General features: G+C 55.1%; 1 protein-coding gene across 21 annotated transcripts in view; it reads right to left on the reverse strand.

The window, feature by feature from the left end:
- TNS1 (tensin 1) overlaps positions 1-26,360 on the reverse strand; it is a 266,797-nt gene that overhangs the window by 121,696 nt on the left and 118,741 nt on the right. For 16 of the 21 annotated variants that reach the window (NM_001434864.1, NM_001434866.1, NM_001434863.1 and 13 more), the window contains one exon: positions 1,889-1,930. Coding sequence is in view for 2 of the 21 variants with exons in the window: in NM_001434860.1 (NP_001421789.1) it covers positions 1,889-1,930 (42 nt within the window). In the remaining 19 variants the exon portion in view is untranslated. Of the gene's footprint in view, positions 1-1,888; positions 1,931-25,754; positions 25,992-26,360 lie in introns of those variants that run through there. The other 5 variants (NM_001434867.1, NM_174766.3, NM_001434862.1 and 2 more) reach the window with 2 other exon arrangements.

Raw genomic sequence — 26,360 nt, forward strand, 5'->3', positions numbered from 1 at the left:
ATACTCCACATCTGGAGACACACAGCTAGGCAGAGGTGAGGCCCAAAAGCATTTGAGCCCAGTGAGATTAGGAAGGAGGGGCCGATGCGAGGAAAGGACATGGAATGCCTGACCTCTGGGAGTCTTGTGAGCTTTGTTTATGTGAGGAGGGGTCACAGGTTGGAACAGAAGGGAACAGGTTGGCATTCCAGCTGGAGGAACTGCAATTAGATACCAGAAGGGACTCCTGCCTGAGCCAGGTTGTGGAATGTTCCAGTACCCAGGCCAAGCAAGTCATGGCAGGGCCTAGACCGAGAGGGCAGAGGGCAGTGACTCTGCTCTGCATCCAAGAGACATCTAAGAGTCATAATCACTTCTGCATACTTTTTTTTTTTTTTTTTTTGCATGCTTTATTTCATTCCACCAATGACCCTGAATAGGGAGGGGAAGGATGGGAGGCGGATATGTATCAGAACTGAGAAGGCCTTTGGAGCTTCGAGTGCAGCCCCCTTCTTTGACAAAAAGGGAACCTGAGGCCCAGAAAGAGGGCAGTACTGGCCCACTGTCACACAGCACGTGGGTGTCAGAAGAGAAAAGACCAGGAAACCCGAGTGAGATGCCAGCATCCAGGCTGAGCAAGTCATGTGCAGACACCTCCAACTGCCTGGGCCCCACTGGGCCCTTGCCTACTCCCCAAGACTCCCACCCACATCAATGTCACCACAGGCACCGCCACACCGATCAGTGGGATGGTGCCCACTTGGGCCCTCCATCACGAACTCTAGTCACAAACAAGTACACACATGGGTGCGGGCCTGCACACACATACCTGAGTGCAGGCAGGGCCCTCCCTCTCCAGTCCCCAGGGCCCCCGACTGCCTCCTGTGCTGGGCTGGGGAGCAGGAGGGAGCTGTGAAGGGTAAGAAGACAGAGAGACGGCAGGGAGGGAAACATTCCAAAGCAGCCCAGCTGGGATGGGTCTGGAGCAGGCCCCTCTCCCCAGCCCGTAACTCACAGGAGTCCTGCCCATCCACACTTTTCTGGAAGCCTGACTGGAGGAAAGAGGGAGCAGTGCGGCACTGGGGGACATGGAGGGAGGGCAGAAAAGCAGAGTCAGCCAAAGAGCCTGGAGATGCAGCAGGCCACCTCAATGTGACTAACTTCCCAGGTACCTGAACTCTGTGGGTCATGCCATCCATCCCAGAGCCCAGGGCACATGGTTCCACAGGTGTGGACCCCTTCTAAGCTGGCATGTCAAGCCAGGTGGTCCCTGGAGCTGGTCAGATGATAGAACAGAGTCAGGGGACAGAAGGGCTCAGGCAAAAGGGACCTGACCAGGGACCAGGCAGGTCAAAGGAGATGCCATCCCCCTGTTCTGTAAGCCCCAAGACAACAGGCACCTGACCAGGCCTAGAGACAGGCAGGATGCCCTTTTATGGGCTTTTCTAAGGACTTGAGTCTCAAGATTGAAACAAGAGGCCGCGAGTCTCATGAAGTCACGAAGGGACCTCATGACTCATTTCCTTCTAGTTGGGCTTCAGCTTCAGGACACGGCCCCTTCCTCCTCATTACCTAATGGCCCAGCACCTGTGGGAGCTACCAGGATGCTTGGGGCTTCCCCAGTGGCTCAGCGGTAACGAATCTGCCTACAATGCAGGACACACATGAGACATGGGTTGGATCCCTAGGTCTGGAAGATCCCCTGGAGAAGGGACTGGCAACCCACTCCAGTATTCTTGCCTGGGAAATCCCATGGACAGAGGAGCCTGGAGGGCTACAGTTCATGGGGTTGCAAAGAGTCGGACACAACTGAAGCGACTGAGCATGCATGCAGGCAAAGTAAGCTGAAGCAGGAGCTGCGGAAAGAGAGGAGGGTGGGCTGGCGGGGCAGGAATGGACTGTCACTCACCACCAGTTCATGGCTGGAAGGAGGAATGCAGGGGGCAGCCACCTGTGGGAGGAACAGAGAAAGGGCAAGGTTAGCATCTTTCATCCCCACAGAAACCCAGGGCCTCCTGAAATCATTTTGCTCCCCCACCAGCCGGGGCTAGACACCCCGCCCTTCAGTTCACAAACACTGACACCCTCCAGTAGGAGAGTTCATTGGAAGACTGTGTAGCAACACGAGAAAACGCCTAGGCAACAGTGCTCAGATGAAGAGGCAAAAGTGAAATGGACACATTCTTAAAATTCTGTACAAAGAAATATGCAGAAAGACTGGAGGTCAAAGCACCAAAGTTAAGGTAATAAGGTGGTTTTTTTTTTTTTCTTTCTATTTTCTAAATTTTCTGCAATATGGTAAGATTTGGTGTGTTTTTTTTTTTTTTTTAAACCATGTTTAAGACCTCTAGGAAAGGTCACCTCCTCCATTCTCCCAAATGCCAAGGTGTCTCATTCCAAGGTCAGAGCTGCAGAGGGCTGGCCAAGCTTCCCAGACTGTGTGGGGAAACAGCATGGGGAAGGGCCTGTCGGCTCTTTCAAAAGAAACTAGCCACTCTGCTAATACACGTGGAAGGTCTTGAGGGTGGAAACACTCTCCGAGGGTGAGCTATTATTTTGTCATCATCCTCATCTTCTCTGATGAGGGAGGGGGTGGCCCCGTGGCCTCAAGTCAGAGGGAGATGGGCAGAGAGAGGGGGCTGGATTCTCCCTACGCTGAGATAACACTCCCTCCCCAGGGGCCCGGCAGCCAAACCACTACCCTGACAATTAGCAGAGGCCTTTATCAGAGACTCGATGTGTTCCTTTTTTTCTAGCCAGGACACGTTTTTCTTGGAGCTCATACCTCAACCTTGGCTCCAATTCCTGACCTGAACACCACGTAGGGGCCCACAGAGGGGACGGAGGGGGAAGCTCTCCCCACGTCCCCCAGCCCCAGGCATGAGGATGTCTGGACACAAGCCATGGATCGCCAAAGGGCAGGTGGCTACCTTCTCCAACAGTGGGCGATCTGGCCCCTTCCCCAGAAGAGCAGTGACAGCCCCCAGCCTCAGGTGGAGCTGGCTGTTCATAGGGGCGTCACCCTCAGCTGAGCCTTTCTGTCCCCTGACCCTGTTCTATCATCTGACCAGCTCCAGGGACCACCTGGCTTGACATGCCAGCTTAGAAGGGGCCCACACCTGTGGAACCATGTGCCCCAGGCTCTGGAAGAGGTAGAGGGGCTAGGAGTTGGCATCCCTGGGTTCTTGGCAGTCACGCTGCAGGCTCCCTGCCAACTCAGCAAAGTGACCTGGGTTGAGTCTCAGTACCTATCACCCTTGGAGGAGAGCATGGCAACCCCCTGCAGTATTCATGCTTGGAGAACTCCATGGACAAAGGAGCCTGGTGAGTTATCATCCATAAGTTTCACAAAGAGTCAGACACGACTGAAGCGACTTAGCACAGCACACACACCTACCACCAGTTGAGGTACAGGGGGCACAGAGAAATTAAACAACTTTCCCAAGGTCACACAGCTGATCAGTGACCAGGGGTGGGGTGGAGGATGCCAGGAGAACAGGGCAGAAGGGCAGGAAAGTCTGGAGGTGGCTGCAGCCTTCAGGGCGCCCTGCCCATCAGACAAGCTCTCAGTCACGGGGACGCTTGCAGTCCCCTAGGCCCTTTCAGAGCAGGAGTCCAGCATCCAGCAGTGACCTCCTTCCTCCCTGGATCCTTGCACCCCAGCCCTAAATCCCACTCTTGTAGGTTTCAACCCCTGGGGCCAGGCCCTCCTATCCCACCTCCTATCACCCATGGGTCCTCAGGTCCGGGTGGGAGTGGGTCAACCCACAGATCAGCACCCTGCTCTGCTCCTTCTCTCGGAGCTAGAGCTGGAACAGGGCTGAGAACCTAAATGTGCAATCAGCTGCAAGAGGACGGGACGCTGCTGGCTAGTGCCATGGCATCCCAGACACAGGCAAGCCCCATCCACCACCGCTGTCTTCCCCTGCAGTACCCGAGAGTGCGTCTGGTCTCCATTCGGGACTGGGGGTTAGGGAAGTGAGGGGGGTTACGGACACATGATGAGGCAAAGGCAGGACGGACAGGTGTCCTCTGAGACAAGAGGGAGAGCCTCTTCTCTAGGACTAAAGTACTAGTCGCTCAATCATGTCCGACTCCTTGCAACCCCCTGGACTGTAGCCCACCAGGCTCTTATGTCCATGGCATTCTCCAGGCAAGAATACTGGAGTGGGTTGCCATTCCCTTCTCCAAGTACCACCCTGAAGCAGCGGGGAGCCATGGAACCTAACCCCAGGTCCTGTCCTTGTCCTCTCTGAGGACTTAGATCTGTACTGTGGACCCCCAGTTTGCAGGCCTGATGCCGGGGTGCCCCTTCGTGGCCTGCTGCCCCCCAGGGCCTCCTCCACCCACTGCCCACAGCTGCGCATTCCAGGCCGGCCCGCCAGCCAGCCCACTAACTTTGTTGTGTGTTTCAATGTTTCTTGTCTCTCTATTTTTTTTTTTTTTTAAAGCAGAGAAATGTTTCCTTAAAAGGCTCTCTCCTTCCCTCCGGCACCCTGGCTCCTGGCCACCCCCTCAGGAACCTGGAATGTACCAGGGAGGGCCAGAGCCCCTTGCCACTCTGGCCTGTGCCCTGTGGCCCCACACTCCTGGTGTCTGCAGCGACCACTCCCACTGGCCCCGGGGGACTCCAGCTAGCAGCCCTCCCTATGCAAAGAGGGCAGACACAGGGGGTGCCAGTCATTTGTCTCCCCAGGGCTGGCAGGACAGGATTCCAGGACTCAGGCCCAGAAATTCAGCCTCAGGTAAGCCTTCTCCCCAAGTCTCCCTCCATGATCCGTCGGCAGACAGAGGATGCGGGCTGGTGGGCCTAAGGTTCAGCCTTTCCATTCTGAAAACTGTAACAACACTAAAAGCAGCAGCAGCAGCAAATACTCCCATCAAACTTGCTACCCGCCAGGCACTCTGCTTTGTCCCTGGCGTGAATTAATTCACTTCATTCCCACAACCCTGAGCATCCCATTTTGTGACTGAGAAGACCAAGGCACAGAGGTCAATCAAGTGTCGAGCAGAGAAGGCAGGACGCAGCCCCAGCAGTCTGGCTGTAGACAGGGTTGTGCCGCAGCCCTCTCTGCCGTGCCCACTCTCCGGTAAAGATGAATTTCCCCAGAGCCCTACACAACTAGAGCAGGAACAGAAAGTTTATGGGATGTGCCTATGTGTCTGTTACTGTCCTAAGCCCTTTCCCTAGACTCATTTGATCCTAATAAAAATGCAGACTTTGGACATAGGTAGGGAAGGAGACGGTGGGATGAACTGAGACAGTAGCGCTGACATATATACACTATCATGTGTAAAATAGATAGCTAGTGGGAAGCTGCTATATGGGCACAGAGAGCCCAGCCTGTGCTCTGTGATGACCTAGAGGGGCGGGATGGGGTGGGAGGGTCAGGAGGGAAAGTTTCTTTAAAGTTCACAGGGAAAAAGATGCATGAGTTATACTGTTTTATCCCCATTTCACAGATGAAGAAACTAAGGCACAGCAAGGGTAACGACTTGCCCAAGGCCACTGCAGTAGAACGATGCAGCTCTGGAGGTAGAAAGACAGGAATGCTGCCAGGATGTGAGCGTTATCAGGCTCCATAGCCTGGCACTGGGGCCAAAGCCTGGCATTCATCAGCCCTCCACCCACTAGTATTTTCTGAACTTCAAAGGTCCCCGGGAACAGTGCCAACAACAGGACACAGCCTTGGGGACCCCCCCAGGACAAGAGAGTCCTGAGAGCAGGCAGCCCAGTCAGGGGGCTCCCTGCACAACCCGCCCCCTGGCCGGTTCCCCACTGTCACTCTGTCCATTCACCTTGTCCAGGCCCAAAGCCACACCCAAGGGGTGGGCTCCTCTCAGTCCTCGGGACACACCTAGCTCTGTTCTTCCTCAGGGCCTCTGAGTATGCAGTTTTCTTGCCCAGATGTTCTTAGCCCAGCTGTCTGCACAGCTGGGTCCTTCCTATTCTTCTGGCTTTGGCTTAAATGCTACCACCCTAGAGAGAAGCCCTCCCTGACTCCCTTAAGCTATACACACACACACACACACACACACACACACACACACACATAGCTATTCTCTCTCCTGAATTCCTATCTCTCCTTCCCAGCTCTAAATACAACGTGTAATTACAGATGTGTTTATTTCCTTGTCTATAATCTGTTACTCACTAGAGAAATCAAGTGCCCTAAAGGAAAGGAGCATGCCTTGTTCATCATGCTAGTCCCAGCACACAGGAGGTGCACACGAAAGATTTCTGGAAAGATGAAAGCGACTCAAGGCCCAAGGACAGGAGGCACCAGTTACCACGACTGTTAGGCACCTACTCAAGGGAGCTGATCTACCATATGCTTGTGTCGTCTCTGAGACCCTCCAATCCTGCAGAGTTGGTATTCTGCTCCCATTTTACAGATGAAGAAACTGAGGCTTGAAGAGATCATAACAGAGTCAACCAGCTGGAAGGGGAGAGTCGTAGGTGAAAACCCAGGCACCTGCCTCCCACTGCCCCCAGAACCTCACTACCTGACGAGTGGCAGGACCTCATCCCCAGCTGGGCGACACTCCCATTCTCAATCAGGATTGGTTACACAACATCCCAGCCTCCCACGGGTCCCCACACCCATGTCCACCTGGTCCCCAGGACTGGAGGACAGCCCAGCCAAACTAGAACCACTTGAGTCTGGGAATTGAGCATTTCATATAATCCTGAGCAGAAAAGAGATCTCCCCCATATCTGGCTTGCCTCTCCCCCGCTTTAATTATGGTAAAATGCACATAACATAAAATTTACCATTTTAAGTGTAAATCAGTGGCATTGTATATTAACAATGCTGTATAATCATCTCCACTATCCATTTCCAGAACATTTTCATTATTCCAAAATAGAAAAACCCTACACCCATCAAACAATAATTCCTCACTCCCCCCCAACCGTCCCCGGCCCCAGTAACCTCTCATCTACTTTCTGTTCCTATGAACTTGCCTATTCTAGGTACCTCATATAAGAGGAATCATACAATATTTGTCTTTTTGTCTGAATTATTTCACTAAATGTTATAAGCTGAAGTATCCCTCCAAATTCTTAGGTTGAAGTCCAAACCCCCAGTACCTCACAATATGACTGTATGTAGAGATGGGGCCTTTAAATATGTGTATTAGTCCCTCAGTTGTGTCTGACTCTTTGCAACCCCATGGACTGTAGCCTGCCAGGCTCCTCTGTCCGTGGGAATCTCCAGGCAAGAACACTGGAGTGGGTAGCCATTCCTTTCTCCAGGGAATCATGCTGATCCAGGGATCAAACCCACGTCTCCTGTGTTGCAGGCAGGCTCTTCACCATCTGAGCCACCAGGGAAGCCCCAGGGGTGATTAAGTTAAAGTGAGGCCATTAAGGTGGGCCCTAATCCAATATGACTGGTATCCTTACAAGATAAGATCAAGACCCACAGAGAGTCACTAGGGGGACCTGCGCAAAGGGAGGACCACGTGAAGACACAAGGAGAAAGTGGCCAGCTACAAGCCAAGGAGGGCCTCAGCGAAAACCAAACCTGCCGGCACCTTGATCATGACCTCCAGCCTCCACACTGCGAGAAAATAAAGTTCTGTTGTTTAAAGCACTGAGTTTGTGGGTCTTCCCTGGTGGTCCAGTGGCGAAGTCTCCACGCTCCCAATGCAGGAGGCCTGGGTGAGATTCCTGGTCAGGGAATTAGATGCCACATGCCACAACTAAGAGCTTGCATGCTGCATGTTGCAACAAGATTGAAAAGCTTGTGTGTCGCAACTAAGATCCAGGGCAGCCAAATAAATAAATAAACCACTGAGTGTGTGATATTTTGCTATGCCAGACCCAACAAACTAACATACTCTGCCTAATGGTTTCAAGACTCTTTCATGTTGCAGCATGTATCAGAGTTGCATTCTTCTTTGAGGCTGAATACTACTCCATTGGATGACTATACCGCACTGTGCTTACCCGTCCATCCATCAGCGGACACTTGGGTTGCTTCCAGAGAAGTTCTTGCTGACACCCACTGCACATGCCTCCCCCAACAACTCCAGGCACTCACCTCGAATGACACCCTCCCTTCTTCATGACCCCCCTGAAGTAGGTCCTTAGCATCCTCATCTTATAGAGGCTCAGGCAGTTCAACAATCCTGTGAGAGCCAAGATGGCACATCTATCAAGTAACAGCATCAGGACTGATACCAGGTCGGCCTGCCTGCAATACCTGCCTTTCCTAGCAAGCCACACTGTCCCCTTGGCCAGATGAGGCCCGTGCTGTGGCAGAGGATCCGGGGCTGTAATAGCACAGAGAAAGCTGGAGGGGAGTGAGGGGTTGCCCAGGCATACTCCATGGAAGAGGGGGCACCTGAGGCGGGCCTCAAGAACACACTGCTTTTGTTTGTCTACTGCGTGGCTCCCCCTGTGAGCCCCAGAAGGGCAGGAAGCCCACAGGTCATTTTTGTCAAGAAGCTCGGGCTCTGCTCAGAACCTGGAACTTACGAGGTCCATGGGCAGGTTTTGAAGGTGGCGATGGGGAAAGGGCATTTCAGGAGAAAATAACCACACAAACAAGGCATGGAGGTGGGAACGCTTCCCACATCAAAAGAATCCCCTTCGGCTGGGACACAGGATGGGTGAAGGAAAAGATGGCATTGAAAGGCATGTAGGAGATGAGGGAAGCAGACTGGCCTGAAAGTTTCCCTCCAGGCTGGATGATAGGAGACTCTGAACACCCAGCAGAGGAGTTAAAGCTTTCAGCTGCCAGCACTGGGAAGCCACTGAAGATGCCTGAGTAGGAGAGGGACCAGGGGAGATGAAGGATGCAGAGCTTAATGCAAGCAGGAGATGTTCGGTAACACTAAGAATAATGAGGGGAGGGGGAAAGATGGGGAGGAGCCCTGAAGTCTAGAGACAAGGGGCCATCGCATTGCAGGTCTCCTGCTTTGCAGGCAGATTCTTTACCAGCTGAGCCACAAGGGAAGCCCAAGAATACTGGAGTGGGTAGCCTTTCCCTTCTGCAGGAGATTTTCCCAACCTAGGGATCGAACTCAGGTCTCCAGCATTGCAGGCAGATTCTTTACCAGCTGAGTCACAAGGGAAGCCCAAGAATACTGGAGTGGGTAGCCTATCCCTTCTCCAGTGGATCTCCCCAACCCAGGAATCAAACCCGGGTCTCCTGCATTGCAGGTGGATTCTTTACCAACTAAGCTATCAGGGAAGCCCTAAGGGACCATCAGGTACCTGAACGTCTGTGGGCCCCCATCCCCACCTCATGTTAATAGATGCCCCCTCCAGACTCTACTGCTCTCCCCGACCCAGAGCATGGAGGGCACCGCCACCTTCCTGCCCTCCAGAGCCAGGGATCCCGCCCTCAGCTCTGCCTGCTGCTCATCCTCGGGGCCCCACTCAAGGAACCTGTGGTGGCCAGGAATCAGCCATCCTCCGAGACTTGGTCACTGAGGTGACACCAGGGAGTCAAGAATAATGCAGACAATGATCCCGGAGGGACCCAGCCCGCGTGCCCTGTGTGGACACAATCAGACGACCTCCGTGTGTGGAGAGCCCAGCACCTCCAAGTTCACATTACGAATCCCCACTGGGCTCTATAAAGCCCCAGCCAGCCCCTGCCAGCCAGACCAAAGCAGGCTGGGAGCCCCCGCCAACTGGACCAGGGCTTGGCTTGGGAACCGGGTGAGGGGTGACTGTGGATGCCCACAGTCAGACAGCTACACAGTGCCCAGCCATGCGGGGGACTGGGCAAGTACAAGGCCCGAGGGTGAAGAGGGCAGCACCCCAGAAGAGCTCGAAGACACTGGCCTCCCAGACTGAGCCTCAAGCCTCAAGCTCTGGGCAGGGGGGTTCCCGAGAAGGAGGGGGCCCCTGCCCTGGCTCCATTTCCTCCCCAGGCCTGGGCCTCCCCTCCAGGCCACCCATCCTCACCAGAGCTTGCTCTCAACCTGCTCTGCTGTTTCCTTCCCTTATATAGAGTTCTGCTCACGACCGGGAAAGGAACTGCGTCAAGTTCCTGGAGGCAAGAAGGGGCCTGTTCCCAGGGACACCTCGAGCTGAGGGGCGGGGGGCCGTGCCCCTTCAGGGCCAGGGAGCCAGCCGGGGGCAGGGAGGGGGCCTGACCCTTTCCCCAAGCCCAGCAGTCTCCAACTGAGACCCCAAGCAGACAAGACACAGGGGCGACCCAGAGGGCCGACTCCAGTCACTGTCCCCAGAGTTCCAGGCCCATCCCTTCCCCAAATCCTCCTGGGCCAGGCTCCTCTTGGACCATTGACCCAGTCATTCCCCCTGCCAGCTCCAGCAGCTCCCCTGAACCCCAACCCTCCCTCTTATCCCGGGAGCCTCTTCTCAGGCCCCACTCACTGGCCGCCCCAGCCCCTGCCAGCCTCCAAGTCCTGTTCCACGCTCAAGAAGGTCCTCCTAGACAGGGAAGTTTCTAGCCACACCCCACACAGCAGCCCTGACCTGCACAGCCCAACCCCATACAAGGGGAGGGCCGGGTGTGCCAGACCCTCTTGAGCCTGCCGGAATGTGGTATTTCAGAGCAGACACTTCCCCAGAAGGTCGTGGCAGCAGCAAAGCAGGTGAGGTGGGTCTAGCACTGAGCGCCAGCAGGCCCGGCCCTCTGCAGCCGGTCCCCTTCAGAGTCTGTCTGGAGGATGGCATAAGATAGCACCCAGATCTCTGGATGCCTAGCTGGTGGCAGAACATCTTTTCTGACGATCTGTTTCCCCTGGGACCCAAGCTGGGACCCCAAGGGCCGAGCTCAGGGGCCACACTGGCCCACACCCAACATCAGTGACCCTGGGAGGGCTGAGTTGCATACCGGACCAGACTTCTCATGAGCAAACCCTTGTGAGCAAGAAAGTCAGAGAAGTTGAGTTCAACAGACAGGTACCAAGCATCTCCTACATGCCAGGTCCTGGGAGCACAAGAGGGGAGCCAGGGGTCCAGGGGAAGCCTAGCAATGACAAGGGTGGGGCGTGTAGGGGCACAGGGAAGTACCAGCAGAGGCAAGAGGGCAGAGCTGGGCCCAGGACTTGACACTGGTCAGCGTCCTGGGTTCACAGCCCTGTCCCCTTTCTGCCTCCTCCTGGCTCCCTCACTGCCATTGACGACCACCCCACTCCCTGACCATCTAAGGTTGTTAAGCCAAAAACCTGAGGGTCAGCTGGACTCTTCCTACACCCCCGTCCCCCCCAAGCCTGGCCAATTCCTCCACCAGAGTATCCTTCCAAGCCACTCCCTCACCCCTAGTCTCTTTAAATCATGGAGATTCTTACAACAGCCTCCTGACATCCGCCTCCTTGCCCTCAGCCCAGCTCCACGGGATAAAGTCCAGATGCCCTAATATGGTCCTCACAGCCCTTCGGGACCTGGCTGTGTCTCTCTTTCCAGTCCCATTTCTCACCTCTCCGCCTCGAAGCTCTCGCTCCAGCCAGAGAATACCACTTTCAAGTTCGCTTGTTTGTTTTTCCCATATGGTACACAGTGAGGTGGGGGTTATCAGCCCATTTTACAGAAGGGGAAACGAGGCTCTGAGAGGTCACATCCTTAGCCTGCACTAGGTAATGGAACCAGAGTTCCAACCTGGTAGCACCCCATGACTTGGCCCTGCTCAGGACCACAGCACTTTGCCCAAATCAGGTGTCACACGTAGAGTTTCATGGGGGGCATGGCTTCTAAGGCAGGTGGGCTGGGAAGATGTCTGAGTCAAGAGGAGGGTGGAGGCAGAACGGGAGACCAAAATGAAAGGAGACTCTGAGCTGGGGTTCTGAGCAGAGTAGGGAGATTACTGAGAACATTCTAAGGGGATGTAAGAAGCCTGAGGAGAAACCGGCCACCACTGAGGAGCCCAGGCCGGAGCACTCAGAGGATGCAGGGCCTCTGTTAATAAGTGGAGGCACTCAACAGATGGTCTGACAAACAGACTCCAAGGTCACCTTCTCCTAAGATCTAAAGAGCAGGGAAACCCCAGCTCTTCTTTCCCACCTGGAGAAGAGCCATTTGTTCTGGAGCAGGGGGTTGGAGGACATGGCCTCCAGCACAGAAAACCCTGCTTCTAGGAAGTTCCTAGAAGAATCTGGTGAAGGAAAGGACTGTGGTCTGTGGTCAAGGTTCTAGTGGAACCTGGGACGGGGAGGAGGTGATGGGCACACAAGCAAGGCAGTGCACTCCTTCAACAACAGTAACGGGGCCCTTGGTGCCACGTTCCCGGCTTCAGAGCCAGAGGGGAATAAGGATGGCCTGACCCGGAGGGGAACTTGTGGCCCAGTGGAGGAGACAGGCATGTAAACAGAGAATTATAAACGAGCCCAAGAACTGCTGTAATGGAGGTATAAGAGGGCTATTATTTCACTGGGATTCAAGTCCATCTGGTTTTCCAGAAATTACACCCAGAGGGAGACTGCCCACCCTGCCCCCTTACTCCTCATGAGGGTTTCTGTCCCTGATGAAAACTTGAAGGATCAAAGTCTTTGACCCTAAGCTGTGCTAAAACAGTGAGAAAAGAAGGATGCGTGGGAGAAAAAAAAAATGTATTAATAAGAGCAAGGGGGAAACCCAAGAAGCCAGAGGGGTCAGGACCTGCCAAGGAGCATGAAAGGGGCCCCCGCAGAGGAGGCTGGGGCAGGGGTGGAGGAGAGAATGGGCTGAGCCAGGCCCCAAACTGAGAATTCCAAGGCTGGGAGCCACCCTCAAACCTGCACAGACAAGAGAGGTTCCCTGTACCTTCCTAAACTCAGCCATAGTCAGCTCTCAGGACAACAGGACAACAGCTTCCAGGCTTCAGTCCCTGCCACATCTTCAGGAGGCTTTGCAAACCACAGGTGTGCATGGCTCTGTTTCTTAATCTCAATGATACCACTGACTATCTGGGGTAGCATCAACTGGACAATAGCTTTTGAGGAGGGAAGGCTGCCCGAAAATCATAAGATGCATTCCAAGTTCAAAAGCATTAAACAGAATGTAGGAGGGAAAAAAAGACATCTCAGATTTGAAGAAATGGCCAAAAGCTTTTTTGGTTATTCAGGCTTCTCACGCTGCCTGCATCACTGCTCGATGCTGCTGCTGATCAGGAAGGCCTACCCCCTTCTTTAAAGATTTAAGGCTTGCCAAAAGAAAAGCAAACAGGAGAAAATTCTGTATTCTCCAAGCCCATCTGTAGCCTTGCATTCCCTAAGCCACTAAAATCATTTTGTCTCATCACTTGACGCCAAACTGCGCTGAACCTAACACAAACGTGGTAACTGGAAGTGGGTTCAATTCTAAAAGATCATAACACCTTCTGCTTGTGGGTCCTCATTTCTAAATTCCTGAACACACTAAGGGGCATGAGTTTCCGACCAAAAGATAAGAGGTAAGATAGAAAAGCCCTGGACTGGGTTAGTGGAGTGGAAGTCACTCAGTCGTGTCTGACTCTTTGTGACCCCATGGACTATACAATCCGTGGAATTCTCCAAGCCAGAATACTGGAGTGGGTAGCCATTACCTTCTCCAGGGGATCTTCCCAACCCAGGGATCAAACCCAGGTCTCCCGCATTGCAGGCGGATTCTTTACCAGCTGAGCCACAAGGGAAGCCAAGGGGACGCTTACTCACCTCATGGTACAAAAACAGAAAACTTGAAGATCCGTCCCTAAAGAGCCACTGACTTGCCACATGCAGGCCCTGCTCAAGGGTGGGTATTGTCTGAGTACCATCAAGACAGCAGTGAAACAGGCCAGTGACTTTCTAAGATGCACACAGCCTATGAATGACAGGTGATTCTTGCACCAAACCCGCAGCTGCCTTCGAGGAGCCTGAGGGTTAGGCCTGGGCTCAAATATCCATCTGCCACAGACCGGCTACTGAGAGCTAAACTGGGGATAAGGAGACCTACTTTGCAGAGTGGTTGCATGCGCTCGTGCTAAGTCTCTTCAGTAGTGTCCGACTCTGTGCAATAATATGGACTGTAGCCCGCCAGGCTCCTCTGTCCACAGGATTCTCCAGGCAAGAATACTGGAGTGGATTGCCATGCCCTCCTCCAGCGGGATCTTCCCAACCTAGGGATCGAACCCATGTTTCTTACATCTCTTGCACTGGCAGCCAAGTTCTTTACCACTGGTTGGGAGGACAAAATAAAGCTGACTGAGATGACACAAGTAAAAATGCCTGGAACACAGCACATGCTTGGAAAACGTTAGCCCCTTTCCATGTGAGCTGGACGCGGTTCCTGCACCTCTCCATGCCTCAGCGCCTTCATTTATAGGTGAGCAAATGTACAGGGTGTACCATGCGCATTTGATGTGTTGCAACTCACGTAATCTTCTCTTGAACCCTGTGACCTAGGTTCTGTTCATAGGCCCACCTTATAGAGGTCAAAACTGAGGAACAATAACAGAATAAGAGGAATCTACCTTAAGTCAGAGCTCGGAGCAGTATAACACAATGCAAAAGATTACCATCAAAACAATTCAACTTTTTTCTTTGCACGTCCAACTGTTACATGGCCTAAGCTTCAACTATCTGAAAATTCACTCATGTAGAAAACCCCTGGGCCACAGATGGCAGCAGCAGGAGGAGCCGGTGTGGTGGTTCCGCACAATTAGTGCGTGTCAAGGCTGGTGTTCTGGAGCCCCATCTGCTCTGATGGACTGCTCCAGGGGCCCCAGGGGCAGGAGGTCCCCAGGGCAGGGCAGTCCAGCTCCCGCAGCTCCTTTAAATCCATCTGTGGCCCAGTCACAGGAAGCCCCTTACCGATCCCAATTAGCCAGCAGCAGAGACTTGAAGCCAGGCCAGCACTGAAGGCCAGCGGAGGCCTGGCTGTCACCAGCATTGTTCGGGCTCCATCTGACGCATATCCACTCCCCCCTCCCCTCAATGTTTCCTTGTTCCCCGGGAGGCCCTTCAAGATGCACGCATCTGCATCCAAAACCAGGTCTGAAAGGAAGAGGGGGTGGAGAGAGGGGCAGGGGCAGCGGAAGACCGGGCTCTATCTGGCTGGTAAAACACAGGCAGGTTTTCAATACACAGGAGAGAGAGCCCACATCAGATAGAGGCTCCGGGGACCCAGAGACACTGCACAGAGCTCAGATGCCCGGAGGCACACACAGCGCACCCACACGTCACAGGACCACTGTCAGGCCCAGATGCAGAATCACTCCCTGGTGCCCCCTCCGTGCCCCACCCCAAGCAGAGCCTCACAGACGGGAACACACCCCCTGGCAGGGGCAGTCTGCACAGCCCTGAGCTCAGCTGACTTCAGGAAGCCAGAAGGGGAAATGACCCACGTGGGCAGACAGTGGGGAGGGCTGAGCATGAACCGGCAGAGGTGGGCGGCGTGAGGTGCCCACAGGAGCCTGCCCACCCACTGAGGCTGGACAAGTGACACTTTCCCCTCGGACTCACCAGGACCACCTGAGCCCTGGGCATCCTTCCGCTACAGCAGGTTGCAGGGGTGGGGAGGCGAGGGGCTGTGTAGGGCACACTGATGGAAGCTGGATACGAGATGGCAGAAACAGGACGGCATATGTACGAACGATGGGGCAGATCCAACTAGAAGATAAGCATCCTGAGAACGATGCGATGAAGATGTGGAAGCAGGAATTTTGGAGGTGGAGGTGCTAAGGAGGAGCAAAACAAAGTTCAGGGCTTATGGGACAACTGCTTTATCTGAAAACCTACCGGGTACCATTTACTTCAGACACAGTATCACATTTAACCCTTTCAGCAATATGCACAAAAAGCAACACTTCGTTCCTCCATATGTGACCACTGAAACTCAACCAGAAAAGTTAAGCTGCCCAAGACCACTCACTTCTGAACAGTTGAGCTGGCACTCAAACGCAGGACAGCTAGAATAAAAAATCTATACTCCTTCAGGCGATCAAGTCACCAGGGTGATTTGAAGACAAAACAGGGCAGCTATGGGGTCAAAGCGGGGTGGAGGTATAGGTGGTGGGAGGGGCTAGTGCAGAAAAACACAGGAGAGGCAAAGGGGCAGGGGATGCAGGCCTGCAGCTGCTAAGCTCCAGGAAACGAGGGACACCGGGCTCCTAAGGAGGGCAGGGGCTGTGGAGCTCAGGCTGCCGTGACTCAGTGGCTGGGCCTCCAGAGAGCATTTCCGGAGCCCTGGACAGCTCTGTACAGTCTAAGAGCCACCTGCCCAACAGACACACTCAGCCATTACTCACAACTGTTACTCACTCCTCTCTGTACGCCCTCGCTAAGCACATCACTTACTCCCACTGTCCCCTAAGCATGACCAAGGAGGAGCTGGCAGATCTGCCTAGCTCCCTCTCTTACTCCACCAGCTCTCATCCTGCCAGCGCGTCCCTACCTTAAAGAGTGGGACAGAGACCCAGAAGCTCTGGCCCCTCAACTCAAGACAGCTGTTGCCCTCTGCTCTGTTCCAAGAAATGGAGCTGAGGAGTGGTCACTGGGCAAAGAATCTTCTAATGCCAGGGCTGGAAGGGACCTCCCCAGCATCTCAGCAGGCTTCTCAGTAGATGCTTAAAGACCCTCCAGGGCCTGCACCTCTGTGCCAGACCCTGGCACCTTTGTGCCAGCTCTTCCCAGAGCCCTAAGAGCAAGGACCTCTCTGTTCAGAAAGAGCCATGGATTTGCAGAATTTCAACACCAATTAGAAATCAAGAACTCTAGCTACACCCTCTCCTTTCATAAATGAGGAAACTGAAGCCCAGAGAGGGGAAGTGATTTTCCCAAAGTCACACAGTGCCAAAGAGGGACTAGAAACAGGCCATCTGAATCCCCCTGCCATCAGTCCCTCCAGCCAACCCTTCCCCTGCCCCAACTCAGGGCAGGGCCCTGATGTTTACCCTCTCTCCCTCCTGTTGCAAAGCAGCTGCTCCTCCCACCAGACTGCTCCTCCAGCCCAAAGGAACTGCAGCCAGACAGTAGTTCATGCAGAGCAATCACTTTCTAACAGGGAAGGGGCATCAGAAACAGGCTGCCCAGGAAGCAGGGAGACTGGACCACAAGCCTTCCAAAGGCCCTGGAGCTAAAAAAAGGTCAGGACCTCTGGCAAGAGATGATGGAAAGAATTCCTCGGGTCTCAGCTGGGGACTAGGGATAGTCCTGGCCTCCTCTCTGCTCACCTCTCCTCCCCCACCCCTCGCCCCGGCTCTCCCCTGCTCTCCCAGGACTACAGCCGGGAATCCAGGCCTGGCTGCTGCCTCCGCTCCCACGCTCTGCTCAGCTCAGCTGGCCACAGCACAAGCAGGGCCCTGTGTGGCATCGCAAGCAACTCACAAGGCACCAAGGATTCTTCAAAGCCTCCATCTATCTCTTGCGCTCCCCTCACCTCCCTCTGGGTGGTTCCTCTCATGGCTGCCAAGAAGCCCCTGCCCCACTCCCTCCCTCTGCACCAAAAGTGGTAATAACAATAATAGTAATAATAACCACAGGTCCCCCACTCCAGAATTCTTGCCCAGAGAATCTCATGGACAGAGGAGCCTACAGTCTATAGGGACACACAAAGTTGGACACGACTGAAGCAACTTAGCATGCACACGTGCAATATGTCCATAGGACACAGATCTTTCTGGTGCCCACATTTCACAGTTAAGTAAACTGAAGCCCTGGCAGGTTAGATAAGTGGCCGGCAGGCACACAGCCTGCAGGAGGTGGTCTCAGGATTCAAACCCAGACAGTGCAGCTGCAGGGTATGTGGTCTTGACCTCCATGCCACTCCGCCCTAGGGACAGGACCTCACTTCAGGAAGTTAAAGCTCCTGAAATCCTTGCTACCTCCTCCGCACAGTCGCAGAGCACCCAGCCTCTGCGACACTCAACCTTCCTCTTAGCTCTGGACAGGCAGCCCATCAGACACTCACCGGTCCACTGACGGTCAGATGGGACACCACTGCCTCCACCTGACCAGGGGACGCCCTTGGTCATGTGTGAGCACCTACTGGGTAAATAACACCTTCTACAGGAGTCTCTCTTGCATAACTCTTTAGAAATGGGAGCTGCCAACCGTCTACCCTCACTCCCGCCTGCTGCAGTCTGTCCATCCGTTCCTGTGTGAAGCCGTGCCCAGGCTCTCTTCTGGCCCGAAAGATGGCCCAGGAAGACCTCAGTGCCTCCCCAGCCTTCTGACCCCGGAGAGGAAGACAGCACGTGGGAAAGAAGCCCAGAGGCGTGAAGTGATTCAGGGGAGGGTTTCCCAGCCCGGGGACCCCAGGAGGCTGGCCGTGGGACCTGTCCCCAGTCTCCCTGGCCCAGTCTGGCCTTCTCAGGTGCCCAAATCACCATCTCTTTGTGTTTCTTCTCTGTCAAAGCCCTCTGCCACTTCCCTCTTTAACCTCACCTAGTAAACCCCCTACAGTTGAGCCCCAGGCAACACCTCCAGGGTCCCCCAAAGTTAGCCTTCCCCACACAAACCACTTTCTGTGGGCTTGGCCTGTGCCAGGCACTGAGCCTCTCAAGCGGGCACTTCACAAGTACGATCTCATTTCATGCCCACCACAACTCTATGAGATTGCATGTTAACCCCATTTTACAGATGCAGATACTGAGGCTTGGCCCAAGGTCAGGCAGCTAGTAAGCAGCAGAGTTAGGAGGAACACCAAAGCCGGACTCTGACACGCGGCTGGAGCGATTATTTCATCCATCATTACAGCATGCCCCTGTGCCTTTGTGCAGGCCTCCCCTCATGCCCAAAGAAGCCTTTGTCCCTTTTCCTTCCTGCAGAACTCCTTCTCAACCTTCAAAACCCATCTCAAACAGCACCTCTTCTCCAAAATTTTCTCCATTCTATCACCTCATGTGCACTCCTTCCTGCTTGATACACCCCCTGCCTGCTGCAGAGACCCTCCAGCGATTCCCCTTTGCGTCCTACCAGAGCATGCCTCCCTGGCCTTTCCAGCCCCACACATATCCCTGGCACTCTGCCTGGTAGAGGGCTGACACCCAGAAAGCTTTAAGTGTGCCCAGCTGCACTCAGCCATTGCCACACCGCCTTGGCAGAGAGTCCAGGGCACTGCCCAGGCCCAAAGAGCCAACCCCCAACCCCGCACAGGCATCTAGCACCCCCTAGTCACAGCCACCACCCCAGTTCATGTCTCTCCTGACTGGGGGCTGCTCCCCATGCTTCTGCCTTTCTGGCCTGGTGGTCCCTCTCTGCTCTACCAGCTTGGCTGTTTCTGGGAGTCTCAGCCGGTGATTAGGGCCCTAATCAGCAGGACTTCCTGCCAGCGACTGCCAGAGGTGGGGACAGGGTTGGGGGTTGGGGGAGGGAAGCAAGGTCAATCCAAGGTGAAGTTCAAAGCCTGGGACCAGGGGAGGCTTCGGAAGGGACGTGGACTCACAGACTCCTCCAGCCCAGCATCTCTCCAGCCCTCTTTCCTACAGATGAGGACACCGGGCCCAGCAAGGGAAGGGACTGCTCCCAAGTGCAGGAAGAGGCAGGTGCCTTGCTCTCCGACCACCCTCGGCCACAGGAACTCCAAGGCAGGAACCCTTCCTTACATGTCCCTTGAAGCCCCCTGCCTGCCCCTGGGCAGCCCCATCCCAGGATCAAGCCCCATGCTGAACCCACAGGCTGTTCCCCATAAAGGGTTGTCAGAGCCCAAGTGACTGCTCAGGTCTGATTGAGGTCAAAGGTCAACGGTGAGCCCCTCCTCTAGATGAGCAATGGCCTAGAAATGGGACAGAAATGAGCAGGGGCTAAGACAGGGAAGACAGATAGGGCCAGGCTGAACTCAGAAACCCTCCCCAGCTGTCATCATCATCAGCCCAAGCCTATTCTTTCTTCAAAAAAAAAAAAATTGCTTAATGCCTTTTACAGCTGCAACTGGGCGGGCCAGGGGTCCGGAAACAGAGCTCACACACACTCCACACCCCCTCTCCCCACCCCCTGACCTGGAGCAACCTCAGCCTCCCTGGGTGGGAACCAGGACCAGGTGGAGGGTGTATGTGGCAGGTCTTGAGGGCTGACCCTGACTAATGAGGAACATCGGGGGCGCTGGAAAGCAGATGACCCCAAGAGAGGCCTGAGATGGAGAAAGAGCATGACCAGGAGCCTGCAACTGCCACCAGGGGGTCAGAGCTGCCAGCTTCAAGGCAGACAGGAAGGGCTGGGCGTGGTTCTCCCCCACCTCCTACCAACAGGGGATGGAACTAAGGCTACAGCGAGAGGGATGCAGGTTAGACCTCGGAGAGACCTAGAGGGCATGAGACAAGCAACTTAGAGGGCGTGAGACACAGCAACTTAGAGGGCGTAAGACGCAGCAACTTAGAGGGCGTGAGACGCAGCAACTTGCAGCATTACTGGGGGAATCCCACTTTTAAAATATAGATGCTACCGCTATGCATGTAGCCCATGGTCAAGGGGAGCCTGCCTGGAGGCCAGGCCACATCCTTGCTCAGCCTGGGAGTCTCTGATCCGGTGACTCTCATCAACAAATGGGATGGGAGCCAAGAAGGGGAAACTGGGCTGGTTTATAATAACGCATCTTGTTTACAGTGATGGCAGCTTTCTCAGAGTCCTCCGTAAACAGAGCTCCCTGGGCAGAGAAAGCCTGGAGAGGCTCCCTTATCTCCCACCTCCCCTCAGTCACACAGAGAGAGTTAGGCAGGGAAAGAAAATCTCTTCTCTAGGCTCTGAGGCTAGGACCCCTCAAGGGAAAACAGTGCCACTATCTCCTCCACTCTCTGGGCCCATAACCCTCCCTGTCTTAGGGCTGGAACAGCCGCAACAGGAGAGAAAAGAGCCAACCCAGAGTTGGGCACCGAGAATAATACCACCACCCCCACCACCAATAATAATAATAATAATCACTAATATTTATTGAGCACTTACTATGTGCCAGGCACTGTTCAAAGTGATTTCAAGAAACTAACTCATCTGATCCTCACAAACAAACCATGGAGCAGAAATTATCATTAAAACTGGCAAGGGCATTATACTAAGTGAAATAAGTCAGACAGGGAAAGACAAATACTGTGTGATGTCACTTTTATGTGGAATCTAAAAAATGCAACGACCTCGTGAACAGAACAAAAAAAGAAGCAAGACTCACAGATACAGAGAAGAAACTAGTGGTTACCAGTGTGTGTGTTTGGGGGGGGGGGCCAGGGGGCAGGCGGGGGGTGCTAGAGAATAAGTGCAGGGAAGTGGGAGTTACAAGCTATTGGGTGTAAGGTAGGCTACAAGGATGTATTGTACAACATGGAAAATAGCCACTATTTTGTAATAACTGTACATGGAGTGTGACCTTTAAAAATTACATTAAAGAATAAACTTAAAATGTTTTAAGCTATCTAAAACTGTCCCCTGAGCCCATTAGTCCATCGGTTCATGTTAAGCAGCATTCTGCCAGGTACAGCCAGCATCACCAGGGAGGCAAAAGGCACAGGCCTGCCCTCAAGGAGCTTGTAATCAGCAAGAAGACAGGTGAGCACAGAGGAAGCCTGCAAGGGCTAGGAAATTGGGGGACCCCCGTATTCTCTGCTGGAGAACGCCTAGGAATTTCCAGGGGACCTGACCTGGGACGGGGGCCCTTCCCCACAGTGGCAGATGGACAGGATTTGGCCCTCCTGTAGCACCTCGTGCCTCACCAGCTCCCTGGGACTCCGCCCTCCTGGGCCAGTCCCTGTCTGCCTCCAAGAACACCCAGGCCCAAGCTACAGGCTTCCAGCCCTAAAAAGGCAGGGATTAGAGCGACCAGATAAACCCTGGAGGAGGCAGCGCCAGGGACTGGCTTGGGCCCACCTACCACCCCCACCCCACCCAAGTTCCCACTCCACGGAGACCAACCACCCTCCCGGAGGGAAACCAAAGTGTGGAAGAGAAGAAAGATGGCCAGGGTCACCAACCTGGGTGAGAGAGCTGGCCAGGGACCCAGCTGCACCTTCTGAAGGCCTCCACCAGTCCCCCAACCCATCCCACGGGAAAGAGTTTCAGGAGACTGAAGATTAGGAAGGAGGCGAGGGCACGAGTGACCGTGCATAATGGAGGGACACCTGGGGGGTGGCATGGACCGCAAGGCTGGCAGCCCTGCCACCCCCACTACCCTCGTTCCAGCTCACTGGTACCCACACCTCTGCAAGCCTAATAACTTTGAAAGCTAAGACCAGCACCATAGGGGGTGGGGACAGTACACAGGAAGTCCCTCCAGTCTCCCCAAACCACTCTCTCCCTCCTGCAGCACCGCATTCATTTCTGATTTGCTTTTTTCTGTGTCTAGTGATTGGGAGGGCTTTCCTCTGCCCCACTTCAGCACTATCCCTCAACTGGGCCTGTTTCCCTTTCTGGAATGAAAGAGACTAGGGACCCCAGAAATAAGCCAAGAAGCCAGAGCGGCTGCACCTGAAACCCTTTGACAGCCACCCCAGCTCCAAGCTGACATCTCCAGCCCCTCACCTCCTGCCCCTCGAATTGGTCTTTATCAGACCAGAGGAAGATGGGTCCTAATTAAGCAGCCTCATCAGGTCCCGAGGTGCTGAAGTCAGACATTAGCAAGGATTTCATCCTCTGTCAAAGCCAGGACCCTCCTCCTTCAGTCTCCCACTAAGAAGAAAGAGGCTTCCCAGGTGGCTCAGGGATAAAGAATTTGCCTGCCAATGCAGGAGATGCCGGTTCAGCCCCTGGAGAAGGAAATGGCAACCCACTCCAATATTCTTGCCTGGGAAATTTCACGGACAGAGAAGCCTGGTGGACTACAGTCCATGGGGTCAAAAAGAGTCAGACGGGACTGAGCATGCATGCACGCACTAAGGAGAAAAGGGCTCATAGGCCATCCAGAGAGGAGGGGCTGCAAAGAGAGGCAGGCTGGGACACCCAGCGTGGGTCCAGAGCCCAGCCCAGAAGCCCACCTTGACACTCCATCAGGGGAAGCCCAAGGTTCCCAGGGTTTGGTGCTCAGAAATCTTGAGCCCCACCCCCACTGAACTTCACCTCTCTGTTCTCAAGGACCTCCCTCCCCCTGCCACCCCTAACCTTGGAAAACAGGTCTGGAGAGGCTGGTGTGGGGGGAGCAGGTGGCCAGTTCCTCCCACACCCCAGAGAGGCCCTAGAACAACTCTCTTGGCTTGCACCTCCAGCTGTTAGTTACACAAACCACTTCTAGCTGCCCCGACAACCCCAAACCGGTATTATTTTACAAATTCAGAAACTGAGGCTCAGAGAAGTACAACCCCTGCGTTTTTCGCAAGATCTTGGCTCCACTGCCTACCAGCGCCAGGCAGGCTGGGGAGGCCCCTTTTTCCAGTAGGGGACAAACTGGGGAGGAGCTCAAACTACCCATACTAGCACACTTCTCTGCCCCTCCACTGCCCCCAGTTAGATCTCAGGGCAGGAAGTGAGCTCTAGCTGCAGAGGGGCACGGGTCCCCTCCATTGCACACCATGTCCTGAGCCCACAGGTCCGCTCCAACCCTTGTGGGATTAACCGGCAGGGCAAGGCAAGGAGCAGGACACGAGGAATAGGAAGAAACTCAGAATCTTTGCAGGAAGCAGCTGGGACAACGTGGTGGGCTGGTGAGCAATGGGTGTGAAGGCAGAGCATCAGGTTCGCTGTTCCCCAAACACTGGCAGAGAGAAGGAGGACCCTGAGAAGTCCTGCCAGTGCCCACGCCCCAGGCCAGAGGCCACTGCCTTCCTGCTCCCTGACCCCAGTGTCAGAGAATTCCCCGACTCCAAGGATCCCAGGACCTCAGCATCCCCAGAGACCTTCAAGGTCATCCCTTCTAACCACATCCCAGCTCAGGAATCTGTTGTCCAGCTTCTGTCCGAACTCCTCCCTGGACGGGAAGCTCACTACCTTACAAGGCAGCCCTTTCTCCCACTGACCTGCTAAGCTTGTTAGGAAAGCCCTACGTTAAACAGACCTAAGCTTCCTTCACCAAACAAAAATCCATTCTGCCCCCTTGCTTCCTATTCTTACTTCAAAAGAAACAGGACACTGAGAGTTCCCAAACTCCAAAGCTTCAGCCACAGTCCCTCAGCAATGAGAAGATGGTCACCAAACAGTAACCTCGTCTCTGAACTCCTCTGTTCCCCATATACCCCAGCCCCACTCCAGCCCCCTGTTTTCACAGTTCCAGACACAATAGCACCCCCCCCCCGCCCCACCGCCGTGGGAGACTCTGAACTGGGGCTTTGGGGGAAGTGAAGTGTGAAGTCTGGGATGAGGGATCAGGAAGAAGGGCCAGGAGGGTTCAAGGCCAGAGGTCTGGAAACAGGGGTTGGTTCCCAGGTTGCCTCCTCCGCCACCCAAGACTTCTCAGCTCCAGATCAAAGTCCTGGCTTCAGTTCTACTGGCCTGGCTGAGACCCTCCTAGGCTCTAGCCCACTGTCTCCACTCCAGACCCTCTGCGGGACAGCAGAGTCAAGGCCAACCCTAAGCCGTAACCGCAGCACTGATCCCACTGACAGCTCTCCCAGCAGGCTCCCCATCCAGAGCCAGGCCCAGGGCCTCCTTCCCCCATCCCTAGGCCAGAGAGTTCGGGGCAGAGGATGCCTTAAGATGTAGCAAGTTTTGAGGTCCTGGGGGGAAAGCCAAGGTGGGGGAGACAGGAGCAGCCGCCCACTGGCAGGAGTGGAAGCAACTTAAGGCCAAGCCTGACCACAATGGTCCCCACCCCACCCAGGCAGCTTCAGGAAGGGGCCCAGCAGAGACTCAAGGGTGTTCCCTCTCCACCTTCTCGAACCCCTGGCTTGGCTGGGCCACACAGAAGGCACTCTGGGGCTCCCAGAAGAGAAATTCTTGTTCCCCGAAGGCTATAGAACCCTCATCTCCAGCCATCTCTCTTAGCCTCGCTCCACAGCCGTCTGTTCTGCTCTGGTCAAACCAGCTCCTCTCCTACCCAACACGCATTCTGGAGGGAGACTGACTTGAGAACACAGTGGGTCACCCCTCGGTCACCACCCTCCCAGTTCCGTCTTCTAAGAGAGTAGCCAACCTAAAAACATCTGGGCAGGCAGTCCTGGCTCTGGTCCTGAAGGAGGGGTGGAGAACAGACCCTGAAGTTAGCTCTGTATGGATGCTCGGGCTTGGGAAGGGGTGGCACACAGGGTCAGGGCCCAGAGAGAGCAGTGGGGACGGGGGAGGCGGGGGGGGGGGGGGGCGGTTAAAAGGCACCTGTGTGTGTCTGTTCATTAACCACCTGGATTAGCTATTTCTGCCCAGAGGGGTGAGAAAGGAGTAGGAGCTGCTGGTTGGGGGAGGGAGGCAGGAGGCACTCATGCCAGGCTGTGCCCATGGGCAAAGGAGCAGTGACCCATGAGATGTGGGCCTGCCAGACCCTCATTCTCCACCGTGGCCACCCCGCCCCGCCCCCGGGGGATGAGATATGAGAGGAAGAAGAGCCCCAAGGGGGGAAAAGGTACCCAGTAACAGCTCCAGCCAGTGGCAGGGGAAGAAACAGAGAGAAAAAGCTGCCTACATCTCAGTCCTCTCCGTGACAGAAAGCAGGCAGGGGAAGGGACCCTGGAGACTGAATACCCTGACCTCCCGCCTGCCTCAGTCAGCGAGTCCTCCTCACTAGTCCCTGCTGGCCTCGGTCTCAAGCAGCCACTGACACCAGCAACTTCTCCAGGAAACAAAACTCCTTCTGACTGGCAACCGCGCCCCAGACATCCCTGCCAGAACCAGACACTGACGGCGGCAGGGGACTGACATGATGGCCAGGACGGGCCACTGAGCCCAGAGGCATGTGACCAGGCGAACCGACTCCCCGCTCCCCTAATTCGTACCCTGACGGGTGGTCCTGACAGCATCGGGGCCGGCAGCCCGCTGCACACACTCACAAACAAACACTGCGCACACCCCACGCTCACCTTTCCGGTAGAGGAGTCACTGGGCGGGATGGGTGTCTGGGCTCACAGGACGGGGGCGGTGGGCAGTGATGGGGCCGCAGCTGTGGCTGGCAAGAAGCTGGTTGCCGAGAGGAGGGCGTGAGTGAGCCTTGTGTCCAGGCGGGGAGCGGGCGCAGGGAGCGGAGCCGGTCCCAGGGCCACTGCTGGGAGCAACTGAGCGAGGGCGCTGCTCGCCCGGCTCCCTCCCCCAGCGGAGGCGGGCGGGCTACCGGCGCACCGCCTCCTCCTTCCCCCTTCCCAGAGCCGGCCAGCGGTCCGCCCGCAGCCTCCTTTAACCCCTGAAGCACTCGTCCAGGACACTCAGGCCCAGCTCCCCGGCAGAGCGGCTGGGAGTCAGGGCACGTATGCCTGGGGCAAGGGATGCCAAGAAGAGTGGCCTGCCCCCTCCTTCAGCCGCCGGCTCAGCAGTCTCCCTGGGGACCTGCAGGGAGGGGCAGAGGGGTTTCCGGGGCAGAGGTGGGGAGAGGGGGCAAGATGCCAAGAAGTCCAGAAACCCCACCCTCCCCTCCCCCATGGAAGAGACACAACAGCAGACAAATGGCCCAAGAGCTACTGGGTGGAGAAAGG

Source organism: Bos taurus, chromosome 2, assembly GCF_002263795.3.
Source record: "Bos taurus isolate L1 Dominette 01449 registration number 42190680 breed Hereford chromosome 2, ARS-UCD2.0, whole genome shotgun sequence".
Taxonomy (NCBI): Eukaryota; Metazoa; Chordata; class Mammalia; order Artiodactyla; family Bovidae; genus Bos; species Bos taurus.